This window comes from Cololabis saira, chromosome 20 (genome assembly GCF_033807715.1).
Source record: "Cololabis saira isolate AMF1-May2022 chromosome 20, fColSai1.1, whole genome shotgun sequence".
Lineage (NCBI taxonomy): Eukaryota > Metazoa > Chordata > Actinopteri > Beloniformes > Belonidae > Cololabis > Cololabis saira.
This window is the reverse complement of record NC_084606.1, coordinates 34,255,675-34,279,835: the sequence shown is the minus strand read 5'-3', so window position 1 is coordinate 34,279,835 and position 24,161 is coordinate 34,255,675. Positions and strand designations below refer to the sequence as shown.

Here is a 24,161-nt window from a genome sequence, read left to right as displayed (position 1 = left end):
ATTTACAGTATCTTTCAGTTGCACTTCATTCCCAATAGGGAAATTTGCTTGCTATTTTTCTTTAAAAATAAAAATAAAATATTTGAAACAATTTATTCCATTGTCTTTTGTAGTTTTACCAAAAAAAAAAAATCGAAATCGGGTTTTCAGAGAAAAAAAAAAATCTGGATTTTATTTTTGTCCAAAATCGCCCAGCCCTACTTGGTATGAGTTGCATATTGGCAAAAAATGAAAAATTAAAATCACGTTAGTGTCGGGCTGTTCGATTAATCGATTTTAAATCATAATCGCGATTATGTAATTAGAACGATGTTAAAACGTGAAAATCGTAAAATCGATTGATGGAAATACCTCTCAATACCTGCGACAAGTGCCCCATCGGAGAGGCTCTTTAGTGTAGGAGGGGGCGTTGTAACATGCCACCGGGCATCCCTCAAGCCAGATGCGGTAGACCGGCTCGGCAAAAAACTTGCAAATGTGAATATCAAATGTAATGACTGACATTACACACCTCTACCTCCTTCATGGGTTGCATTATTATTTAGCATGCAAAGACCCAGTTTAGTTTAATTAGAAAATGTCTTGTTTTATTTAATTGGAAATATAACTTACTGTATGTTTGCAAGTGCTGATTTGCAGATTCTTTTTTCAGAGATAAAACTTTATATTTTATTATATTTTTCAAAACTTTTTTTCAATTTATTTTAGAGAGCTTTGCACTTTATTCATTCATTTTTGGTTTAATAAGAGCAAAGTTTGCACTTAAAGCCCAATGGGGCAAATGTTCAATAAAAAAACAGCATATTTGAAATCATTTCTTTGCCTTTTGTCAATTCACAAAATAATCGTAATCGAAAATCGGATTTTGAGAGAAAAAAATCTAGATTTTATTTTTGGGCAAAATCGCCCAGCCCTACTGTGCAGTATTTTTTGGCGAGCCTTTACCAATTTATGGCATGGTATGAGTTACGGCTGAGCGATTTTGGACAAAAATAAAATCCCGATTTTTTTTTATCTGAAAACCCTATTTTCGATTTCGATTTTTTTGGTAAAACTACAAAAGACAATGGAATAAATTGTTTCTAATATTTTATCTTTATTTTTAAAGAAAAATAGCAAACAAATTTCCCTATTGGGAATGAAGTGCAATTGAAAGATACTGTAAATCCTCCTTGAGTGACATTTACAATTTTTTTTTTTTTAACATCGATTGTGATTAATAAATCCGATTTAGATTTAAAATCGATTGATTGCACAGCCCTAGTATGAGTTGCATATTTGCAAAAAATTAAAAATTTAAATCACGTTGGTGTCCCCCATAACCCTGACATCTGCACCCCTGCTCTTGCCCATACACTCCCGTGTGCAGCCCCTGGCCCTTGGGCACACGTGTCCGGGACTCCGGGGCTCCGGGGGCTCCGGGCTTACTTTTGCACTGCAGCTCCACCATGGCCTGGTACCAGCCGTCCTGGTCCGCCTCGTCCTCCGCCGCCACGGCGAAGCTCTCCCCGCGGGTGTACAGCACGATCATGTGCTTGTTCTTGGCGTCGGCGCGCTTGTTGATGTTGAAGCAGGTCTCCAGCGCCACGGCGCGCTTGGGCACGGGGGCCTTGCCCCGAAACTTCTTCTCGGACTCGTAGTACTCCAGGCGGGCCGGGCCGCGCTCCGACGCGGCGCGCAGCACGAAGTAGCGCCGGTGCATGGACTTCTGCTTGCGGAGGTATCCGCTCCGGCGCACGTCCTCCTCCGCCGGCTGCTGCAGCTGCTGCTGGGGCTCGCAGCCGCCTGCCTGGTTCTCCATGGCGGACACAAACCAAAACCAAACCCCCCTCTCCTCTTCTCCTGGAGAAAAAAACGCGTCAATACAAGCCGGGAGTCTTGTTGTTTATGGTGAAGTTAGTTGCGGTGGGCTCAGACATGCGCCGGGTGCGCCCCCTCCTCCTCCCATGCGCCGCGGCGCAGGCATGTGCGGGAACGGGGAGAGCCGGGGTCGGGGGTTTCTGCAGGTTCTGCAGGTTCTGCAGGGTTTGAGAAGGTTCCGGGGACTTGTGCGTGTCTCTGGTGGGAGTTTGTCGGGTTTCCCTGCAGGGAGGAGCGCGCACAGGAGCACAGGAGCACATGCGGTAAAGCTTTTAGTCCCGCTCACTGCGCACCCCGCTGGACCGAGGAACCGGGAAAACCGGGGGAACGGAGCCCGCTGCACCGCTGCTGCAGCCCGGCCCTGCTCCTGCTCCTGCTCGGGGTCGTTGTGGCGGAGGTTTGGTCCCGGACTCGGAGCGCAGGTCGCGGTCCCGGACTGTCACCGCCGCCGTACTAGTACCAGCATGATGCGTTCAGGGGCCGTCCTCCCAGCTCCGACAACAGGACCTCCCACCGAAGAGCGGGGTGGATAAAAAAAAAAAAACACGAGGGCTTCCAATAAAAATGTGTTAAACACTAACTCCTGCTGTTCAAAATATTAAAAACCTATCCTAGTGCCTTATATGTATGCATATTTGTATGTACGTATGTATTTATATATAGTTTGATATCGCTGTTGCTGCCATTATATATTTTATTTATTTATTTTTTAAATATTTATTTAATTTTGTTCTCCCTTAATGTATGTTATTTTTTTTTGTTTTTTTTTGTTGTTTTGTTGTTGTTTATTTTGTTTTCCCCCTAGGGTAATTATGGAGAGGGTAGGAATGTGGGTAGAATAGAAATCGTGAATGTGAAAATGTGAATTGTGAAAATTATTATTATAAATTATTATTATAAAAAGATATTAAAAAAATAAATAAAAAGCAAAAAAAAAAAAAACCTATCCTAGTGTATATATAGTATAGTAGTATGAGTATATTATAATGGATGAGTATAATATATTTATACTACTATAAATAGAGGTATGGGTATATTATAAATTATAAAGTGGTTGCAAACTATTTTGCTCAAAAGTGGATACAGATCTGGTGATACTAGCAAATATTGTTACTTAAGATGTGGATGGTTGGTTACTTATTCTTTTATTTTTGTTTCAATGTATTATTTCAGGAATTCTAGTGAATGTTTTTCACCCTTTTTGAGTTGTATTATTGTTCTTTTGTATGTCTATGTGTGGACCCCAGGAAGAATAGTCTTCCCATGGTGAAGACTAATGGGGATCCTTTTTAAATAAACAAATAAAACATGGTAGTTTAACTTTATTTCATGCACATGTTTGTTTTTTGTTTTGATTAAAGATTAAAGTATTGCAGTATGACTGGATCACATGGGTATCAGGCTATAATAAGATGACCTGTTTAATAAATGTATGTAGTATCTGCAGGGTTTTTTGGTCCCCTGATGATGATGATAATAATAATAATATTACATAAGTCTTATAGCCTATAGCGCTTTTCTAGGTACCCAATACCCCATTCACATTGTTGTGTTCTGTTTTTATTTTAATTCTAGCTATATAAATAATGCAGCTCTATTACATGTAGAGTAGTTTCTGGTGGATCTCAAGCTAACATTAAATTAATTACATTAAATACTGGACTCTTTTTGTAATAAATATAGCACTTACTTATAGCTTTAAGTGACAATTATAGTGTATAATGGTCCATTATAGCCTAACAGCAAAAAATAGCATCAACTCATCAGACAACTACTTATATTTGAATTTTTTTGTGATGTAGCTGCTCCAATTTCCTAGTTTAGTTTCCCCCTTTTGATGAGTTTATTTCTATTGTTATATGGCATGGAAACTTATGCATATTTTAACTGCACTCTGTACTTACGTGAGGAGCGCTCAAGCAAAAATAAAGCATTATTTCCCACAGCCCCTGAAGGCATCGCCACTTCTACAGCGTATGGAGTAAGATTTCAGTCTTGGCGCTCCCAAAAGTCTGTCCTGTTCAATTTATTCATTAAGAAGAAAGAAGAAAAACGACCTTGTGTTGAAACATGAATGTACCGACACATTTGTTTGACTACACTTCGGAACATTCAATAACGCGGCCAACTCTTTCCAAATACCATTAACCAACGCAGCAGAAATTCGTCAATGAAAACCAAGGGTCATCGGCTCTTTGGGAGATCACTTATTATTTTTATCCTGACTTTGGATTTCTCTTTGTTTCAGCACTTTTATACTTAAGACCGTCTCTATGTGTGGTTATTTTATTTGTCTCGACTGTGGTTGTGCATTTACGGGTTTTCCCCTCTCCTTAATAAATATAACAGAAAAATACCTCAGAACAGAGAGGAAAAAAAAGCTTCCTCTTTTCAATGAATATTTTAAAATGTTCTATTATAGTCATTCTGTTGGATCTAAGAGGGTTCTATCTTCGTGCAGAATGCTTATGCAGTATGCATGCTCTTATGCAATACGCATCCACAAGTAACCTTGGACACGAGAGCAGAAGAGACGACGACGCGCCCCCTCCTGGTAGAAAGATGAACTACACCTCATAAAAAACCAGCTTTATTCTCCCTATTTGTGAAAGTTAAGTACCTACTTAAACCCTCAAGTGCCATTGATAGTTCAAATAATTAAGAAAGGGGATTTAAATGACCGTAAAGAGACACACAAGGAGTCAAAATACTGAAAGAAGCAACAAGTCGGTTTTATGAACATGAATACTTGTCATTACAAAGACATTAATACAGAATTCTCTACTTTTTTTTTCTTTCTTTCTTATTTTTGGGAAAATAAGAGAAATAAACTTTGCCTCCAACTGAAACAAAAAAGAAAGCAGGAAAGCATTTTGGTCTGGTACATGAAGCAATGAATCTTTTTTTTTTTTCAAAACAAATTTTACACACTTTTTTTTTTCTCTTAAATTTGCATTTACATTCAGTAGCATCTCCTCGTAGCCCTCTAAGCGCATGCAGCCTGAGAGTGGAAAACACAGTTTCCTCCATTCGAGGGAACTTGATAAAATAAAAAAAAGTGACAGACATGTTTCACACACACACACACACACACACACACACACACACACACACACACACACACACACACACACTCACACACTCACACTCACACAGACACTCTACAGAGACAAGTCCATTATATCTTGAAATACTACTTCACATGCATCAGGAGGTTTGTTAAGGCTGTTAAAACCACATGTAGAGACTGATGATGCAGGGTCAGAGTGGCCTGTCAGCCAGTGGCGTCAATTCAGTGGAAGCTAAGGTATGGCAAGGTTACGAGTCACAGAACTTAACTAGAGTATCAATCAACACGTCCAGCAAATACTCATCACAGAAGTTTATGTAGCTTATCTGTGTGGTCAAAAAAATTTGAACTTTTTCAAATGCAGTCTCGCTCACTGCAAAAACTCAAAATCTTACCAGGAATATTTGTCTTATTTCTAGTTAAAATGTCTCATTTTTAGTCTCATTACACTTAAAACAAGAGTCATCGCCAGAAAAATAACTTATTTGACCATTTTCACCTGTTTCAAATAAATTTTCAATTGAAATAAGTAGGAAAATCTGCCAGTGGGACGAGACTTATCTTCTCATTACAAGCAAAACATTTTTATTTTTATTTATTTTTTTAATTTTAAGTGAAAATCTACTTGAAACTGGTTAAAATTGTTGTTTTTTGAGTTTTTGAGTCTTGTCTTAAATGTAATGAGATTTTTTTGACTAAAAATCAGACATTTTACTAGAAATAAGACAAATATTCTTGTTAAGATTTTGAGTTTTTGCAGTGTAATACCTTGTGAAATGGATCATGTTGTTCTGATTTGCATTTGTAGTTATTTTCTATGTATTAAATAATAGAATAATCAATACAAATAGACAGAGTAATTCCATAAATGTATTTAAAAAACAAACATTTACATTTTCCCTTGAAGCCGAGGTGTGGCGGCTGCCGTACCTAGCCATACCCAATTGACGCCCCTGCTGTCAGCCATTGAGAACTGAATGTATTAAAGCAGAAGACTCTTTTCCCCCCGGCGGGCTGTTTTTCTGTATCCGTTTTGCACTTGTAAGCAGGAGATGAAAGCACAATAGCAGCAGCAACTCGTGTAGTATATGTGTGCATTTCTGGGTGAAATTAAAGAGGCGTTGCTTACTTGCGACTCCCACAGAGCCCTGAGGTGGCGTCTCCTCCGCACACAAACACCTTTTGACATTACAGCATGTCACGTGGTACAAACACAGCAGGCAAACGCACTCATACACACGATGTTATAACATTCACACACACACGGGTTTGTTTTTCAGTTTTTTTTTTCTTCACCCTTCAAAAAACACGTAAACACAGACACGGAGGAAAATGTGAGGGCGGGAGAAGAAGTCCGACCCTCGCTGATAGGGTGAAAACACTTCAGAGGCTTCGAAATGGCACCGACTCCTTAAGTTCACTCCTCCATCGGTTCCCAGAGAAGTTAGAAGGGAGAAGGGAGAAGGGGGGGCGTTGTCAGATGAAAGGGTTTCTTGACGTCCCCCGACTGGGGTAAACATTCCCCTACAGGACGAGAGAGGGAAGGGTGAGTGACAGCAGAGAGAACACGCTCAACACAACTCCTACAAACTAACCTGCAAAAAGATACCAATTACCGACACTTTCACCCCCCCTGAAGTGCACTTGGTATCAGTTGCTTGTTAGTAGTACTCGAGTTGTAAAAAAAATCAGGGAGGATGGTGGATTTTATCATATGGGGACAGATAATTTGTGCTGATTACAAATAATATAATATATTACAAATAATAGCAGTGACCAAAACACCTGCAGAAATACTGCAGGAATGACATAGCAGCAGTTAAATGCAGCCTTCTGTAAGCTTTAAATATCCACTGGGCTTACATCAAATACATCAAAACACAACAATAAAAAACACTTTTCTGAACTTATCAATATGACTCTGTCCTTCACAGGATAAGTAAAATGGATCACTGCAAAAACTCTAAATCTTAACAACAATATTTGTCTTATTTCTAGTTAAAATGTCTAATTTTAGTAAAGAAATCTCATTACACTTAAAACAAGACTCATCACTGGAAAAAACAACAATTTTCACCTGTTTCAAGTAGTTTTTTTGCTTGTAATAAGAAGATAAATCTTGTCCCACTGGCAGATTTTTCTACTTATTTCAAGTGAAAATTTACTTGAAACAGGTGGAAATTGTCAAATAAGTTATTTTTCTGGTGTTATTTTTCTGGTGATGACTCTAAATGTTGAAATAGCAGTAAAACCACATTCATTGATGAAATGACATAAGGGATGGAAAGGGGGGATGGCAGTTTTACAGGGGGGATGATTTGGACCGTTTCATCCCCCCTCAACTCGAGTACTGCTTGTCAGGCAGCAAACAGGCAGCAAACAGGCAGCAAACAGGGAGTAAAAACTATGGAACAGCCGGAGGATCTGAGAGGAGCTGGAAATGTGGACATTTTTAAACGTAGACTAAAAACTCATCTCTTTGGTCTGGCTTTTATGTAGCATCAAATTTTATAGTTTTATTCTGTTTAACTTTTTTTTTTTTTTTTTAAGAGGTATTTGTTTTATTTATTCATCTATTTCTTGTAATGTTTTTATTATTATGGGCATGCCAAGTAGTGGCATGACCATATTGCAATCGTCCAGAATGGCCCAAAGGGCAATGTTGCTAGCATTTTGCTAACAAGCTAAGTCCCACTGCGCACCAGCGGGTGTACAGCATGACCCCGCTCTGATGTGGAAAAGAAAAATCTCCAAAAAATAAAACACGCCCGAGAAAACCTGAAAAATGAAGGCGATAAGAATAGTATCTAAAGGTTTCCCTTTTCTTATTTCTTATTCCGCACTCTTTTTTCTTCCGTTAATACGGCCCGAACCGGAACGTGCACCCATGCATGCGATACATCGTTGGATGCGTCTGCATCGTGCCTCGATGGGCATTACTTTTCTCAGTCAAAAGTGTTACCGTGGCAACGCTAGATGCTAAAAAGCAAAAAAAAAGGCAAAAATTTGGACGCTTCTTGCTCGGCCGGACTTTATCGTAGAGACATCGTTCAAACTTTCAAACACTCGGCCCGATTGGCACTAACGGACCGTACAACCTCATTATGCTAATTATTACAGTTTTTGCGATATTGACCTTTCTTTTTTTTTTTTTATTTCTGTTTGACTTTGGACGCTTGTTGCTAGGCAACACGTTATCGTAGAGACATCGTACAAATGTTCCCCGACTCGGCACTCTGTGGACTTAAACATATTCAAATTTCATGATGCTGGGATTTAAGGAAATTTTATGTCAAAATCCAGGCCAAATGGCCCCATTCATTCGGATGGGGTTTTTTACCATGGTGAAAAAAAAACCTATCCGTTAACGTAGCCTGAACCAGAACGTGCACCCATGCATGGCATACATCGTTAGATGCGTCTCCATCGTGCTTCGATGGGCATTACTTTTCTCAGTCAAAAGCGTTACCGTGGGGACGCTAGACGCCAAAAAGCGTGTCCCATTAATAACTATGAGGAGCACAGGAATGAATGCATACAATCGTAAACACCTCAAACTGACATAGAACCACCCCGAACACAACCACTACAGCCCCAAACCAAAGCAGCAAGAGGGGACGAATGGGCAGTAGGGCATGCCCATATCAAAATTTCCTGAAATTTTCTAGTTATATTTTATTGTTGTGGACTGATTATTTTTAGCCTTAATCCTTGAACTTTTATCATTATTTCATTTTAATGAACTATACTGTATGTCAGTGTGCATTGGTCTCCCAGTTTTTATTTTTGTTTTTATTATGCTTATTTTTCAGTCAAAATGTCAAAGCACTTTGTATTTCGTGTACCTGAATGAAAGGTGCTGTACAAATAAAATGTGATTGATTGATTGATAAACAGGCAGCAAACAGGCAGTAAACTACGGTGGCCGAGACCCGCCATTGCTGAAAATAAAAGTAACGCTGCAAACAGAAACAAACGCCGCTGCAAATAAAATAAACGCTTAGCAAATAAAATAAACGCTGCAAACAAAAAGAAACACTGCTGCAAATAAAAGAAACACTGCAAATATAAAGAAACCCTGCTGCAAATAAAATAAACGCTGCTGCAAATAAAATAAAAAAACTACGCAAATAAGAAAAGCCACAACGGAAGTGAATTACCGGGGACTATTTTTGCCGATGCACCGGTGTTGCACATTAAAAATTACACGTAGCGACGTTGAACATTAACCTTTTCACTTATTTTCTCGTTCGTTGTTCTTCTCATTCCTCGCTATTCTTATTTCTTCCTTTTCACTTACGTCGTCTTCGACTTCTTCTCCTCCTCTCACGTAAAAAACACCGGTGCATCAGCAAAAATAGTCCCCGGTAATTCACTTCTGTTGTGGCTTTTTTATTTGCGTCGTTTTTTTTTTAATCTGCATTTATTTTGCGTTTATTTTATTTGCAGCAGGGTTTCTTTATATTTGCAGCGTTTATTTTATTTGCAAAGCGTTTATTTTATTTGCAGCGGCGTTTCTTTTTATTTGCAGCGTTTCTTTTATTTTCAGTAATGGCGGGTCTCGGCCACCGTAGTAAACGGGCAGCAAACAGGCAGCAAACAGGCAGCAAACGGGCAGCAAACAGCACTCACCGTGAACGGGTTCACAGACATGGGCCGGGGGGCTTTGGACTGGGACTCGGACGCAGGGAAGGAGGCAAAACCTGCATGTACCCAAAAAAAAGAAAGTATGATCAGCTTTGTGATTTCAACCAAACCTAAATCGGTGCAGACAACAGACATTTTGTTTCCTATGTGATCATATTTATTTCTAAATGGGAGCCCAAAGCAATGTAGTATTTCTGTGATATATGTTTCATATTACGGGGTTGGTTGCACTGTTTTAGTTGATTACAATAATCACCCCCCCTCCCCCTGCCCCACCCGGCCAGGACGTAGCGGTTCTTGCATTGGCCCAAGCAAGGTTTTGAGGTACAAGCAAAGAAAAACAGTTTTCTTGGCACTACGTTGGTGCTTTCCTCACAGTCAGTGGTTGAAAAGCAAAAAAAGTGGTACCGGGTTCTGGTACGAGCGCTGGAACTGCTTCTATGTGATAGTTACAGACGCACGCATGAGGTCACGCTCAGGCAACAATCAACTCCATTCTGCCCTTTCATTTCAAAATTACATCCCTAAACCAGAAGAAATTGGAAACATATGGATATTGCAAAAAAAAAAATGTCTGAAGTATATTTTGATGTCTTTTTTTATCCTAAAATAATGCATGTTTTTTTCCTCACCAACTTCATCTGATTTGTTCAAATGAATCCACTTTAGCATTTCAGGCCTTGTCATGATGATTTGGTGGCAAAGCAGTAACCGTGAAAGACTGAGGCTGTCTGCATACTACACGATATACCTGCAATGTAGTACACAGTATATACTACATACTGCATGAATACAAGCCAGTCATGCTATCGCTCACACTGTTTCTAGCTGTAGTGAAGCACTGCATTATGGGATGTAGTATCCAAGGTAGATTGGTAAGTTGCACACGAGAACTTTTCCAATAAGCTGTAAACCATCACAACAGTATGCATACTATATGCTACAGTATGTACTATATTTGGACAAAAACAAGTCCACAGTAGTAGTATAGTAGAGGCTTTAACCTGGTACTGTCTTTGGGTCAAAATGACCTCATTCTCCTGTCCTTCTTTCCTTTTCCTCTTTTCTCCCTTCCTTCCTTCCTTTCCTTCCTTCTTTCCTCCTGCTCTCTCCTTCCTTCTCCCTTCCTCTTTTGTCCCTTCCTTCCTTTTTCCCTTCCTTCCTTCTTTCCTTGTTTTCTCCCTTCCTTCCTTTTTCCATTCCTTCCTTCTTCCTTTCCTCTTTTCTCCTTTCTTTCCTTCCTTCCTTCCTTCCTTCCTTTTTCCCTTCCTTCCTTTTCCCTTCCTCTTTTCTCCCTTCCTTCTTTCCTTGTTTTCTCCCTTCATTCCTTCCTTCCCTTTTCCCTTCTTTCCTTCTTCCCTTCCTCTTTTCTCCCTTCCTTCCTTCCTTCCTTTTTCCCTTCCTTCCTTCTTTCCTTGTTTTCTTCCTTCCTTCCTTTTTCCATACCTTCCTTCTTCCTTTCCTCTTTTCTCCTTTCTTTCCTTCCTTCCTTCCTTCCTTCCTTCCTTCCTTCCTTCCTTCCTTCCTTCCTTCCTTCCTTCCTTCCTTCCTTCCTTCCTTCCTTCCTTCCTTTTTCGCTTCCTTCCTTTTCCCTTCCTCTTTTCTCCCTTCCTTCTTTCCTTGTTTTCTCCCTTCCTTCCTTCTTTCATTCCTTCCTTTTTCCCTTCCTTCCTTCTTCCCTTCCTCTTTTCTCCCTTCCTTCTTTCCTTCCTTCCTTCCTTTTTCCCCTTCCTTCCTTCTTCCTTTCCTCTTTTCTCCCTTCCTTCTTTCCTTCCTTCCTTCCTTCCTTCCTTCCTTCCTTCCTTCCTCCCTTCCTTCCTTGTTTTCTTCCTTCCTTCCTTCCTTCCTTCCTTCCTTCCTTCCTCCCTTCCTTTTTCCCTTCCTTCCTTACTTCCTTCCTTTTTACCTTCCTTCCTTCTTTCCTTGTTTTCTCCCTTCCTTCCTTCCTTTTTACCTTCCTTCCTTTCTCCCTTCCTTCCTTCCTTCCTTCCTTCCTTCCTTCCTTCCTTCCTTCCTTCCTTCCTTCCTTCCTTCCTTCCTTCCTTTTTCCCTTCCTTCCTTCTTCCCTTCCTCTTTTCTCCCTTCCTTCCATCCTTCTTTTCTCCCTTCCTTCTTTCTTTCTTTCTTTCCTTCTTTTCATTATTCCTTCCTTCCTTCTTTCCTCCCTTCTTCTCTTCCTCCTTCCTTGACCCAAAGACAGCACAAGGGTTAAAAACACCCTGAGTCTCTGAGGTGCAGCAATAAAAGGACCTCTTAAGGTGCCTAATATCACGAATCTGCATCAAGGAACAATATTTATCAAAAGTTTATACTAACTACATCAATACACTTTGTCAAGCGCTACACTATGGAACAACATTCACAAACAGCACTTTACTTTAAACTTTACTGTGCAGAAAGAAAACCTTATATCAACCTCATCCAGAACAGGAGTCAACGATGGCGGACTCAGAGACAACTGAGAGGAATCCCCGCGCAGTGAAAACATGTACTGTTGTCAGACAGACCAGTGTTCTAGCCGTCCTTTAGAAGACGTTGATGCCGTGAGCCATCGAGGCTTTTATGAGCCCTGGTCCAGGAGCCAGGGATGGCAGAGCAATCTGGGAAATTTGCGAGGCCCTGTGCAAGAATTTTTGGGTTTTTCGGGTCAGATCAGGTGTCTATATGCGCAATTTTAACTCTCCAATTAGCAAAATACTGGATACCTTCCCCTGCCTCGTCATCATCTCTTGCCTCGACGCGGGGCCCCATGGCTGCTTGAGACCCGGTCGGATCAGTGATTTTTGTAACAAATTTATCAAACGAGCCTTTCAGAGAGGCATTAAACTCTTCCATTTTCTTTAGTTTTTTTCTTTTTTCATTCCCTGACGGAAATTTCCTGAATCTGTCTCGTTCTCTCGACATTGTGTGACAGTTTGTTCCAACTCCACCGTCTGGATCAGAGCAGCTTGTGTCTGCGCTTGGTCTGATCAGTTGTATTGAACAACAGACGTGTACATCATTGCACATATATTTATTGATATGCACAGACTAGTACATATTTAGGTCTGTAATGGAACGTGACTGTTGATATTTATAAGGGAAAGAAGGAAAAAAAAAAAAAAAAAAAAACGGCCCATAGCGCGAGGCCCCTTGGGGCGCGAAGCTTGTAGCAGCCTATAATGTAATAATTTCCTGATAATGTAATATATATGTTTATTTTCAGTCCAGAGTTCAACATTTTGTGTTTTAAGAATCTAGTGTATATAACATTCTTAGATTTTACATTATCTGTCAAGTATTACATTATCAGTTTTGGAAAAAAAGACCCACCTAAAAATGTAATAAATTCCCAACAATGTAATAAGGTATTACATTATCGGTAAAAATGTTATTACAATATCAGTCAGGATATTTTATTACATTATTGGTTAAGTTATTACATTATTGGGATTTATTACATTTTCGATTGAGTTAAGTGCAAAATGTATTACATTTTCAGGAAATTATTACATTATAGGGTGCTACAAGGCCCCGAGCGGTCCCACGGTTCGCACACCCCTGCGGCGGCCCTGAGGGATGGTATGTGGATGCATCAGCGGCCCTGGCTCGTTTGTACTTCTGTGAGCCTTTTTTACAAAATGAGTGACAACTCATTAGTGTAGGAATGTGGAGAAGAACTAAATCAAGAGTTTGACATCTCTGTGCAGCATCTGTGTTATGTTTCAGGATAACCATTTTGGTGTACGTAGAGTCTCTTCTATGTATAAACAACAAGAAATGTCGCCAAAAGAGAAATGAATCATAGTTATGTTCAAGCAACTTTTACATATTCTCTTCTCCACGTAATAAAAAGCAAATCTCACCGTTTGCTTCCTGATTGGCGGTTGACTCGTGAGGAAATGCATTCTGGGTGATTGACGTGGGGAAGGAGGCGGACGGAGGAAACACTGACGTGGGCGAAGTGACAAATGCACTGGAGTCACCTGCAGGAAAGAAGCACCCACGTTCAGTGGAATCAGAGACATTAGTAGGACATGACTGGCGTCTGATCAAGAGGAAACCAATGAGCTAAATCGGGGATCGGCAACCCAAAGTGTTGAAAGAGCCATATTGGACCAAAAAAACAAATAACATATATGTCTGGAGAAAAAATTAAAAATTAAAAGTCTTGTATAAACCTTAGAATGCCCTGCTTGTAGAAACGCACAATTTAAATGACATATTTTGGTCAACTAACATGACTAAGCATAAATTACATAGAAACACCAGCAAAAATATTTAAAAAAAAATGAAGTAAGGATTTAATCCAGATTTAAAGTAATTAAACCTTCATATTGTTTAGTTTTTATACGTTTTAAGGATTTAAAGTAATTAAACCTTCATATTGTTTAGTTTTTATACATTTTAAGGATTTGTTTTTTTTTTTATGTTTTAATTTATTTTTTTAATTGTAGTTTTCAATTTTTTAATACGTGAATTATTCAAGTTTAATCCACTTTTTTTTGTAAATGTTTTCATTTAATCAGAATTTAAATGACATATTTGGGTCAACGTGTAACAAACATGACTCAGCATATATTACATAGAAACACCAGCAACAATATTAAAACAAAAAATTAAAATAAAAAAGGATTTAAAACAGATTTAAAGTAATTAAACCTTCATATTGTTTACCTTTTACCTATTCTAAGGATTTACATTTTTTGTTTTTTGAATCCCCTTTTCTCCTCACTTATTTTTCCCTTTGGCAGGTTAGTTTACAACAGCCTCCTGCTGGCGCCCCCTGCTGGTAGAAACAAGTGTTGCAGGCTCCGACGCAAATCTTCGTTAACAGAAATGTTGAAATGTAATATTTATTCTACATATTTTTACAGCATTGGAAAACGTTAAGAATGTTTGTGTCATGTTTGTCCTCCTATAGAAACCATATTAAAACCAAAAATATATTTCCCTCCCCCATTTACTTCCATTTTCAAACATTTTTGAAAAAGCTCCAGGAGCCACTAGGGCGGCGCTAAAGAGCCGCATGCGGCTCTAGAGCCGTGGGTTGCCGACCTCTGATCTAGATAGATTAAAGCCACTCTATGTAGAAATGATCCTGCTGACAAAAGGGGGGCATAAAAACTCTGCTGCACTGCTGAACGAGCCACTGACAGTTCTGTCCCACATTTGGATGGTTCTGCACATCCTAGTAGTAGTACCATTTCTCCTACAAGAGCTGGTCTTCATTAGCTTCCAGTAGCCGGGATTCAGGGTAACTCCGCCAGAGGGGAACTAACAGAGCTGAAGGCCACTTTGGCATCGCCGTCAACTATCTGGCCTCGGAATAACTACCCAGAACTCATGGTAATGGAAACACACTTCATTTGTGTCTATCAGAAGCTGACAGGAACTTTCTGGTGATATACTATACTATACTGCCTCCCTGTGGTCAGAGGTGTTATTGCCACATAGAGTGGCTTTAACCCTTTAATGCCGGCGTTACGAAATCATACACAGAAAATATTTTTTTTGTTTTAATTCAAAGTGTTTATTACATAGACTAAAAAATTAAAAATAGTTTGAACAGTTTTTTATTTAATATTTTTTACCTCTGAAAATATTAGGTATTTTTATTTAGTTTCTGATTTTTTGCACAGAACTATTCTTTTAAATGATTTTGATTCTGGTGGTGGTGCAGAAGTCTCAGATATGTACTAAACATGACACATGAGGCATTAGAGGTTAATAAACAATACTGCCGTGCCGAATGATTAAAACAGATTGGCAGCAAAATTAAACTTGGGCTCTCATAATAAACCTTACAAAATTGATTTTTTTTTTTAAATTATCACATTATTACATTACTTATGTATTCACAGCTTATGATTGAAGGGAATTCTTTTGAACATTTGGAAAGCTTGATATTCTTTTGTGTGTTTTTGTCTGTGTACTGAAGTTTTTTACTACTGTTCATGCTTCATACATTTTTTAATGTGTTCCTGTGTGTACAGGTTTTTAAATATTTTTAAATAGCATTAACTCTGCCTAAAGTCTTTAAGCAAATGAAACCTCATAAATGGAAAGATTTAGTCAAAAACTGAAATAAATCTTAACAAGAATATTTGTCTTATTTCTAGTTAAAAGGTTATTTTAACTAGATTATTTAAAAAAAAAATCTCATTACACTTAAAACAAGTCTCATCTCTGGAAAAAACAACAATTTTCACCTGTTTCAAGTAGATTTTCACTTGAAATAAGTAGAAAAATCTGCCAGTGGAACAAGATTTTTTTGCTTGTAATAAGGTACCAGTAAATCTTGTCTCACTGGCAGATTTTCCTACTTATTTCAAGTGAAAATGTACTTGAAACAGGTGAAAATTGTCAAAAATACTGTTCATGCTTCATTACATTTTTTAGCGTGTTCCTGTGTGTACAGGTTTTTTTTTTTTTTTTTTTTAAATAGCATTAACTCTTCCTAAAGTCTTTAAGCAAATGAAACCTCATAAGTGGAAAGATTTAGTCAAAAACTGATAACAAAAGTCACTTTTTTTTTCTTTTTTTTTTTTTTTTTAAATAGCTGTGGTAATGTTTAAGAAATAACATGAAGTTACTGGAGGCAGCGTTTTTTTTTTATAAATGATGAAAAAGCAGCAGCTGGAAGAACGGGTTTGTTGTGTTTTGGTCCCTGGAGATGGGGCTTACCTCCTGAGGCGCCGCTGAAGGGGTTACTGGGGGAGAGGGCAAGAGGCTGCTGGGAGGCCGAGCCGGAGGTAAACGGGTTGGGGAAATCTGTGGCACACAAGGAGAAAGGGAAGGGGGTGGTGTTCGTAGGGAGGGAGGGGGTATAAGGAGATAATTCACAGCGTGTTGGGTGAAGAGAGTACATTCCTATCTTTTCACATGAACAATGCCCCGAGTCTCGGTCTACACTTCGGACGTTGGACGGCATTAAGATGAAGGGACTGAGGCCCCGTTTACACGGAGCAAAAACGGAGGCGTTTTCATGCGTTTTGACCGTTCGTTTACACGAAAACGAAGCTCAAAGTCACCAAAAACCATCATTTCTGAAAACTCCGGCCAAAGTGGAGATTTTCAAAAACTCTGTTTTCACGTTTGCTTGTAAACGGAGGGAAACGGAGATTTAGGCTTCAGAATGTCACATTATGCAACAGAAACGTCACCAGCGTCATGTGTGCGACCTGTGTTTACAATTAGTTTGGCCACCGTCAATATTTTCTTGTATTTTACCTGTTTTATATTCTAAAGTCACACTTAAAAGTAACTCCACTTCTCTGTCACTCCAAACGAAAGACTCTCGTTCCGTCTTGGAAGTAAAGCCTGAATTATGGTCTGGTGTTAAATCGATGCAGAGCCTACGGCGTAGGGTACGCGGCGACGCGCGGCGTACGGTGTGCGTCGCCGCGTACCCTACGCCGTAGGCTCTGCGTTGGTGTAACGCGGAACCATAAATCAGCCTTAACTGGAAGTTACACGTGTCATTTGTTGATGTTTTTTCCAGGATTCTGATTGGCTGGCATGACGTTAACAGCGTATTTATGAGGATTCGTGTAAACGAAGAGATTTTGAAAACGATCTCGTCTAAACGATGGAATTTTTCAAAACGTAGAGGGGGAAATATCCGTTTTTGTAAATACCCGGCTTTGTGTAAACGGGGCCTGAATGTAAATGTGGCTCAGGTTGACTGTGAGGTTTGTGCTCTGCACTTACTTGCGAAAGTTTGGGAGCTGGAGACGGCATCGCCTCCAGGGGAGCTGCGTTTACAAAAAAAAATTTAAAAAAAGGATCTATGTCAAGCAAAAAGCTTATCACGCTGAAGAATATGGAGTAAAATAACTTCCAAAAAGATGTGTCCATGTTATAACTATTCGTAATGATAAACATTTGTATGTAAATAAAAAAGTTCCAAATTCTGCTGTCACACACATGAGCCTGATCAATGATTAGGGTTAGGATTGTTTTTATGTGAGTATGAATCTAAAAGCTGTGAGTGCAAAGTCTTGTGAATACAACTCTAATTTCTACGACTACGAGTCTTCACTGTGAACACGAATTCAAGTTTATGGGTACGAGTCGAAAAACTGTTGAAATGACGTCACAGGCAGAAACAGCATAGACATAAGAAAAATAGAGAAACATATTTTCTCATCAACAAAACATATTTTTAAATTTGCAAGTAACAAAATAACATATTTTAACTACTTTTCAGATTTTTTCAATTATTTTATTGTCTGAAAAATGGTTCAAATATGTTATTTTGTTATTTGAAAAATGTAAATTTGTTTTGTTGATCTATTTTTCTATATTTTTCTTATTTTTGTGAGGGATATATATTGTTTTTCGGCACTACCTTGTTCTCTATAGCTGATATAACATGAATTACTCCTATGTGGGATCAATAAAGTTCTTATTTTTGCCATCTGAGAAAATTAAACATATTATATTTGGTTCCTAACTGTTTCCAAGTATATTAGTGCGTGTGTGAATGAATAAATGAGATGTAAAACGTAAATTTCTTTGTAGAAAGGTGCTTTATGAAAATAAGTAGGCCTGTGTTGAAAAGGTCGATTCTCCGATTTTAAATCGTTTCTCATATTAATTCCTAAAAATAGATTCATATGTCTAAAGATCGATTTAAAAAAAAAAAAAAAAAAAAGAAAATTTTCATCATTACATTACAACTTTTGGTACTTTTTTGTTTATGCCCAAAAAAGGAATATTTTGTTGGACACGAGAATAACTGGTGCCATGTTTTTGCTTTTAAATATGTTTAAAGGTATGAAAACATTAAAGTTTTCAGTTATAATTGCATAAATTGTCTATATTTCTTTGCTTTATATACTGTCTTGGGGTTACATTTGCATAAATGTTAAAAACCAAATTCTCATAAATGGGGAAAAAATAAAAGCGATTTCTTTCATCCTCTTTTTCCTCCTTGGATCTGTTTGGTAATTCTGACCCACGATGTTTCTGAAAGCAGTTCTATCAGCATTCTGGGAGCTGATTGGTCCTTACAGCATCATTAGCTGAAAATACTTGCTGTTGAATCTCAATATAATACTAGTAGTAATATTTTGCATAACTACAGTCATATAATTCATGCAACAGCTGAAAAAACTGTTTTAATAACACTAACCCAAATCAATATCGGATCGAATCGAATTGGATCGAATCAAAGTGTGATAATCGATTCTGAATCTTAACAATCGGAATCGAATCGATTCTTGACATTTGAATCGATCCTCAGCCCTAAAAATAAGATCCATTTACTTGTATTAGTTTACAGCGCAGTCTTGAACATCCAATATGGTGGCGAGTTTGACGCCATATTGGATGTGGCAGTTGGCTCAGCACTCGATGGGGCGTCTACGTATACATGTCTATGCTGTTCCTGCCTGTGACGTTAGTACAACAGTTTTTCGACTCGTACCCATAAACTTGAATTCGTGTTCACAGTGAAGACTCGTAGTCGTAGAAATTAGAGTTGTATTCACAAGACTTTGCACTCACAGCTTTTAGATTCATACTCACATAAAAACAATCCTAACCCTAATAATTTAACAGACTCATGTGTGTGACAGCAGAATTTTGGGTACAAATTTTTTATTTACATACAAATGTTTATCATTACGAATAGTTATAACATGGACACATCTTTTTGGAAGTTATCTTACTCCATAGATGGAGTTTTCTGGTATTTTCTTCCCCTACCTGGCAGGAGTGGAGCTGGACGAGAGCCTGCTGCCGAAGATGGCGCTGTACTGCGGAGGACCACTAGGTGGAGCTGCAGGCACACACAACAACACAACCTCAGGGCCGTCATTAACTCCTAACTACAACATCAAGTGCAGCTATTACCTCTGACAAGACAGAAAAAAATAAAACAGTTCAAGCTGTTTATCATCGGTGAGTTAGTTATCAGACTAAGAAAATAATTAACCAAACTGAAATCCTACTTCTACATTCAACCTAATATCAATCAAAGAGAGCCATGGCATGAAAAAAAAAAAGAAAGAAAAATCAATAACCCCCCCCACTCCGCCCTGCAGGGGAGGCTGTGATGAAGCAGAAAGCAGCGAGGCTCCTTGCAGAAAGCTCAAGGGCTTCTCTCTTGCATCACACGGACACAGCCAGGCAGCTTGGTATTTAGACGGCTGCAGCGGATCGTTTTAAAGGAAATCAACGAGGTCCTTTGAATCAAGACTGTGCGTGATCTGGAGCAAACACAATGAGCATAATTCAACTGCTACAAGCCTTGGCATTTGGAGTAAGGAGGTTATGCAACGCAGCTGAGCTGACCGTGACAATCTGGATCACACGCCCTCTCCAACTCCCCCTCTGCCTCTGCAGACACGGTCATGTGAAGCAGAAAGTACTCCCTAAACTCCACGCTTTACTCTATCTGGACATGATACATGCAAAACAAAGGATCCTCTGATCCAGATCTGGCTTTAAAATTAAATAAATACAGCCTTATATGTAATTATTTATTAAAAACCAGAGCTGGGTAGTAACGAGTTACATTTACTCCGTTACATTTACTTGAGTAAGTTTTGGGAAATGTTGTACTTTTAGGAGTAGTTTTGAATCACTATACTTTTTACTTTTACTTGAGTAGATTTGTGAAGGAGAAACTGTTACTCTTACTCCGCTACATTAGGCTACGTTGAACTGTTACTTTTCTTTTATCCCTTTTATCCACGTACGCGTCAATCTCATGACATCACTGGTGATTCTTTGGGAAAAATGTTTGTTTTTGCATGTTTTGTCACATTTACACAGACTCAAACACACACACAGTTTCTATGAGTTCATGTTTGTTCTAGTTCTGCCTGGTTAAAAAAGAAAAGTATAAAGCCTTGAAATGTTGTGCTACTTGTGCTTAATTTTTTTTTTTTATTCTGTTATTTTATTTATTTTATTATTTATTAAAGTACTTGAATTTACTTTAAGCTTATTTTAATTTAAGCAATTTTTTATTAATTTTTATTAATTTTATTATTTTATTGATTTAATTTGCCTGAAGATGATTATTTTGTACTTTTGTCTGTTTGAATGGTTGTGCTAAAAAAATAAATCAGACGTTACTCAAGTACTCAGTAACTACCTTTTTACTTTTACTCAAGTAATTATTTGGATGACTACTTTTTACTTCTACTTGAGTCTTTTGAAGTAACAGTACTTTTACTTGAGTACAATTTTTGGCTCCTCTACCCAGCCCTGTTAAAAACTAAGATTAAAATACAGAATTAGTGGCAGAGCTGAGTGTAACCGAATCAAGTCCATCTTCAAACAGTGATCTTTATCAGTCTGACTTTATATTATTATTATGAGTCTCTCTGATCCCTCAGGCTTTTAAAATGTCTCGCTTCTCTCTTTTATCACTACTCTCTGCTTAATATTTGCTGGTGTCTGGATCTGACACCCGCATCCATGTTTGAGCGGTTGATGTCACACTTGACTCTGAAATACTTTGTCATGATGAGTTCAAGTCCAGCCAAAAGTCCCTGTGGTGGTTTAAAAAGTAAAAATAAAGGCTAAATCATGTGTCTAATGGTTTTAGCTCATTGATTTAATTGAGTTAGGTGTTATATAAATAAACATATTTTCTTGTTCTGCATTTAATTTCAATTTTTAGTATTTTATTTTGCTGAAGTTTTGTGACGTTTCCGGTTATTTTTACTATTTTTAAATTTTCGTCTATTGAAATACGTGTTTTTTTTGTTTTTTTGTATTTGCCTCATTTTGTATGCAAAACATACTGACTAAAGCTTGTAGATTCAGAGTTGCAAAGACTGACCTCGAGTCAAAACTGCTGGTGAGTCCACTCGTGCGGAAATTGGCAACTTTCTTAAATGCTTTACACTTGTAAATAAAACTGCTCACTTCAGAATAATGGACTAAAATGATTTACAATTGGCTTTATAGCTTATTTCAGACTGACTGATAGAAACAGGACCGAGGACAGATATTTTTGGAGGCCGGTGTTCAAGTCACAAGAAAAAAGGCAACTCATTACCAGTAGGAATGGGCGATATTTTACCGTTCACGATAAACCGCCAAAAAAATTCCCCACGGTAAGAATTTGTCATCTCACGGTAAAAATGATAAATTCCTGTTGATGAAGTTTTTGTGTAAAACTGATTTATGGTTCTGTGTTAAATCCACACACAAGGTGAAGGAAGGAAGGAAGGAAGGAAGGAAGGAAGGAAGGAAGGAAGGAAGGAAGGAAGGAAGGAAGGAAGGAAGGAAGGAAGGAAGGAAGGAAGGAAGGAAGGAAGGAAGGAAGGAAGGAAGGAAGGAAGGAAGGAAGAAAACAAGGAAAGAAGGAAGGAAGGAAGGAAGGAAGGAAGGAAGGAAGAAAACATGGAAAGAAGGAAGGAAGGAAGGAAGGAAGGAAGGAAGGAAGGAAGAAAACAAGGAAAGAAGGAAAGAAGGAAGGAAGGAAGGAAGGAAGGAAGAATGGAGGAAGGAAGGAAGGAAGAAAACAAGGAAAGAAGGAAGGAAGGAAGGAAGGAAGGAAAGAAGGAAGGAAGGAAGGAAGGAAGAATGGAGGAAGGAAGGAAGGAAGGAAGGAAGGAAACATGGAAAGAAGGAAGGAAGGAAGGAAGGAAGGAAGGAAGAAAACAAGGAAAGAAGGAAAGAAGGAAGGAAGGAAGGAAGGAAGGAAAGAAGGAATGAAGGAAGGAAGGAAGGAAGGAAGGAAGGAAGGAAGAAAACAAGGAAAGAAGGAAGGAAGGAAGGAAGGAAGGAAGGAAGAAAACATGGAAGGAAGGAAGGAAGGAAGAAAACAAGGAAAGAAGGAAAGAAGGAAGGAAGGAAGGAAGGAAGGAAGGAAGGAAGGAAGGAAGGAAGGAAGAAAACAAGGAAAGAAGGAAGGAAGGAAGGAAGGAAGAATGGAGGAAGGAAGGAAGGAAGGAAGAATGGAGGAAGGAAGGAAGGAAGAAAACAAGGAAAGAAGGAAGGAAGGAAGGAAAGAAGGAAGGAAGGAAGGAAGGAAGGAAGGAAGGAAGGAAGGAAGGAAGGAAGGAAGGAAGGAAGGAAGGAAGAAAACAAGGAAAGAAGGAAGGAAGGAAGGAAGGAAGAAAACATGGAAAGAAGGAAGGAAGGAAGGAAGGAAGGAAGGAAGGAAGAAAACAAGGAAAGAAGGAAAGAAGGAAGGAAGGAAGGAAGGAAGGAAGAATGGAGGAAGGAAGGAAGGAAGGAAGGAAGGAAGGAAGGAAGGAAGAAAACAAGGAAAGAAGGAAGGAAGGAAGGAAGGAAGGAAGGAAAGAAGGAAGGAAGGAAGGAAGGAAGAATGGAGGAAGGAAGGAAGGAAGGAAGGAAGGAAGGAAGGAAACATGGAAAGAAGGAAGGAAGGAAGGAAGGAAGGAAAGAAGGAATGAAGGAAGGAAGGAAGGAAGGAAGGAAGGAAGGAAGGAAGGAAGGAAGGAAGGAAGGAAGAAAACAAGGAAAGAAGGAAGGAAGGAAGGAAGGAAGGAAGGAAGGAAGGAAGGAAGGAAGGAAGGAAGGAAGGAAGGAAGGAAGGAAGGAAGGAAGGAAGGAAGAAAACATGGAAGGAAGGAAGGAAGGAAGAAAACAAGGAAAGAAGGAAAGAAGGAAGGAAGGAAGGAAGGAAGGAAGGAAGGAAGGAAGGAAGGAAGGAAGAAAACAAGGAAAGAAGGAAGGAAGGAAGGAAGGAAGAATGGAGGAAGGAAGGAAGGAAGAAAACAAGGAAAGAAGGAAGGAAGGAAGGAAAGAAGGAAGGAAGGAAGGAAGGAAGGAAGGAAGGAAGGAAGGAAAGAAGGAAGGAAGGAAGGAAGGAAGGAAGGAAGGAAGGAAGGAAGGAAGGAAGGAAGGAAGGAAGAAAACAAGGAAAGAAGGAAGGAAGGAAGGAAGGAAGGAAGGAAGGAAGGAAGGAAGGAAGAATGGAGGAAGGAAGGAAGGAAGGAAGGAAGGAAGGAAGGAAGGAAGGAAGGAAGGAAGGAAGGAAGGAAGGAAGGAAGGAAGGAAGGAAGGAAGGAAGGAAGGGGAGAAAGAAGGGAGAAAACAAGGAAAGGAGCAAGGAAGGGAGAAAATAGGAAGGGAAGAAGGAAGGAGAGAGCAGGAGGAAATAAGGAAGGAAGGAAGGAAGGAAATGAGCCTGAAAGAAAGAAAGAAAGAAGAAAGAAAGAAAGAAAGAAAGAAAGAAAGAAAGAAAGAAAGAAAGAAAGAAAGAAAGAAAGAAAGAAAGAAAGAAAGAAAGAAAGAAAGAAAGAAAGAAAGAAAGAAAGAAAGAAAGAAAGAAAGAAAGAAGGATAAATTCCCGTTGATGACGTTTTTGTGTAACAAACATGGCGGATCTGAGAGCGAGATAGATTTATAGTTGAAAAGATGGAGTTGAATTGGTATTTTTTTTATCGTCATTTTTATCGTTATCGGGATAAATGCCAGAAATGATTGTGATACATTTTTTAGTCCATACCGCCCATCGCTAATTACCAGTACATATTACAATACCTGCAGTTCCACTTGTTTTCTTGAAATAAGCATGTATTCTTCATACACTCAAAGACACTCAGGTTTTCTTTCATGTTTTACTTGTATACACACTGACGGTGAACAGACAGCGGTCCGGTTGGAG

At 38.9% G+C, this 24,161-nt stretch overlaps 2 protein-coding genes across 3 annotated transcripts in view; both read right to left on the bottom strand.

Moving 5' to 3' along the window:
* The window catches only part of si:ch73-335l21.1 (insulin receptor substrate 1-B), a 77,464-nt gene extending 75,282 nt beyond the window's left edge, over nucleotides 1-2,182 (bottom strand). Inside the window, exon 1 of the mRNA XM_061709531.1 lies at nucleotides 1,429-2,182. Within this exon, the coding sequence (XP_061565515.1) occupies nucleotides 1,429-1,801 (373 nt within the window). The 5' untranslated portion in view covers nucleotides 1,802-2,182. The remainder of the gene's footprint in view (nucleotides 1-1,428) is intronic.
* Nucleotides 2,183-5,573: 3,391 nt separating this feature from the next.
* agfg2 (ArfGAP with FG repeats 2) overlaps nucleotides 5,574-24,161 on the bottom strand; it is a 38,840-nt gene continuing 20,252 nt past the window's right edge. For both annotated transcript variants that reach the window (XM_061709550.1, XM_061709551.1), the window contains 6 exons: nucleotides 19,271-19,343; nucleotides 17,270-17,313; nucleotides 16,244-16,330; nucleotides 13,423-13,542; nucleotides 9,563-9,633; nucleotides 5,574-6,454 (listed from right to left, as the gene is read on the bottom strand). In XM_061709550.1, coding sequence (XP_061565534.1) covers nucleotides 6,407-6,454; nucleotides 9,563-9,633; nucleotides 13,423-13,542; nucleotides 16,244-16,330; nucleotides 17,270-17,313; nucleotides 19,271-19,343 — 443 coding nt within the window. In that variant the 3' untranslated portion in view covers nucleotides 5,574-6,406. The remainder of the gene's footprint in view (nucleotides 6,455-9,562; nucleotides 9,634-13,422; nucleotides 13,543-16,243; nucleotides 16,331-17,269; nucleotides 17,314-19,270; nucleotides 19,344-24,161) is intronic.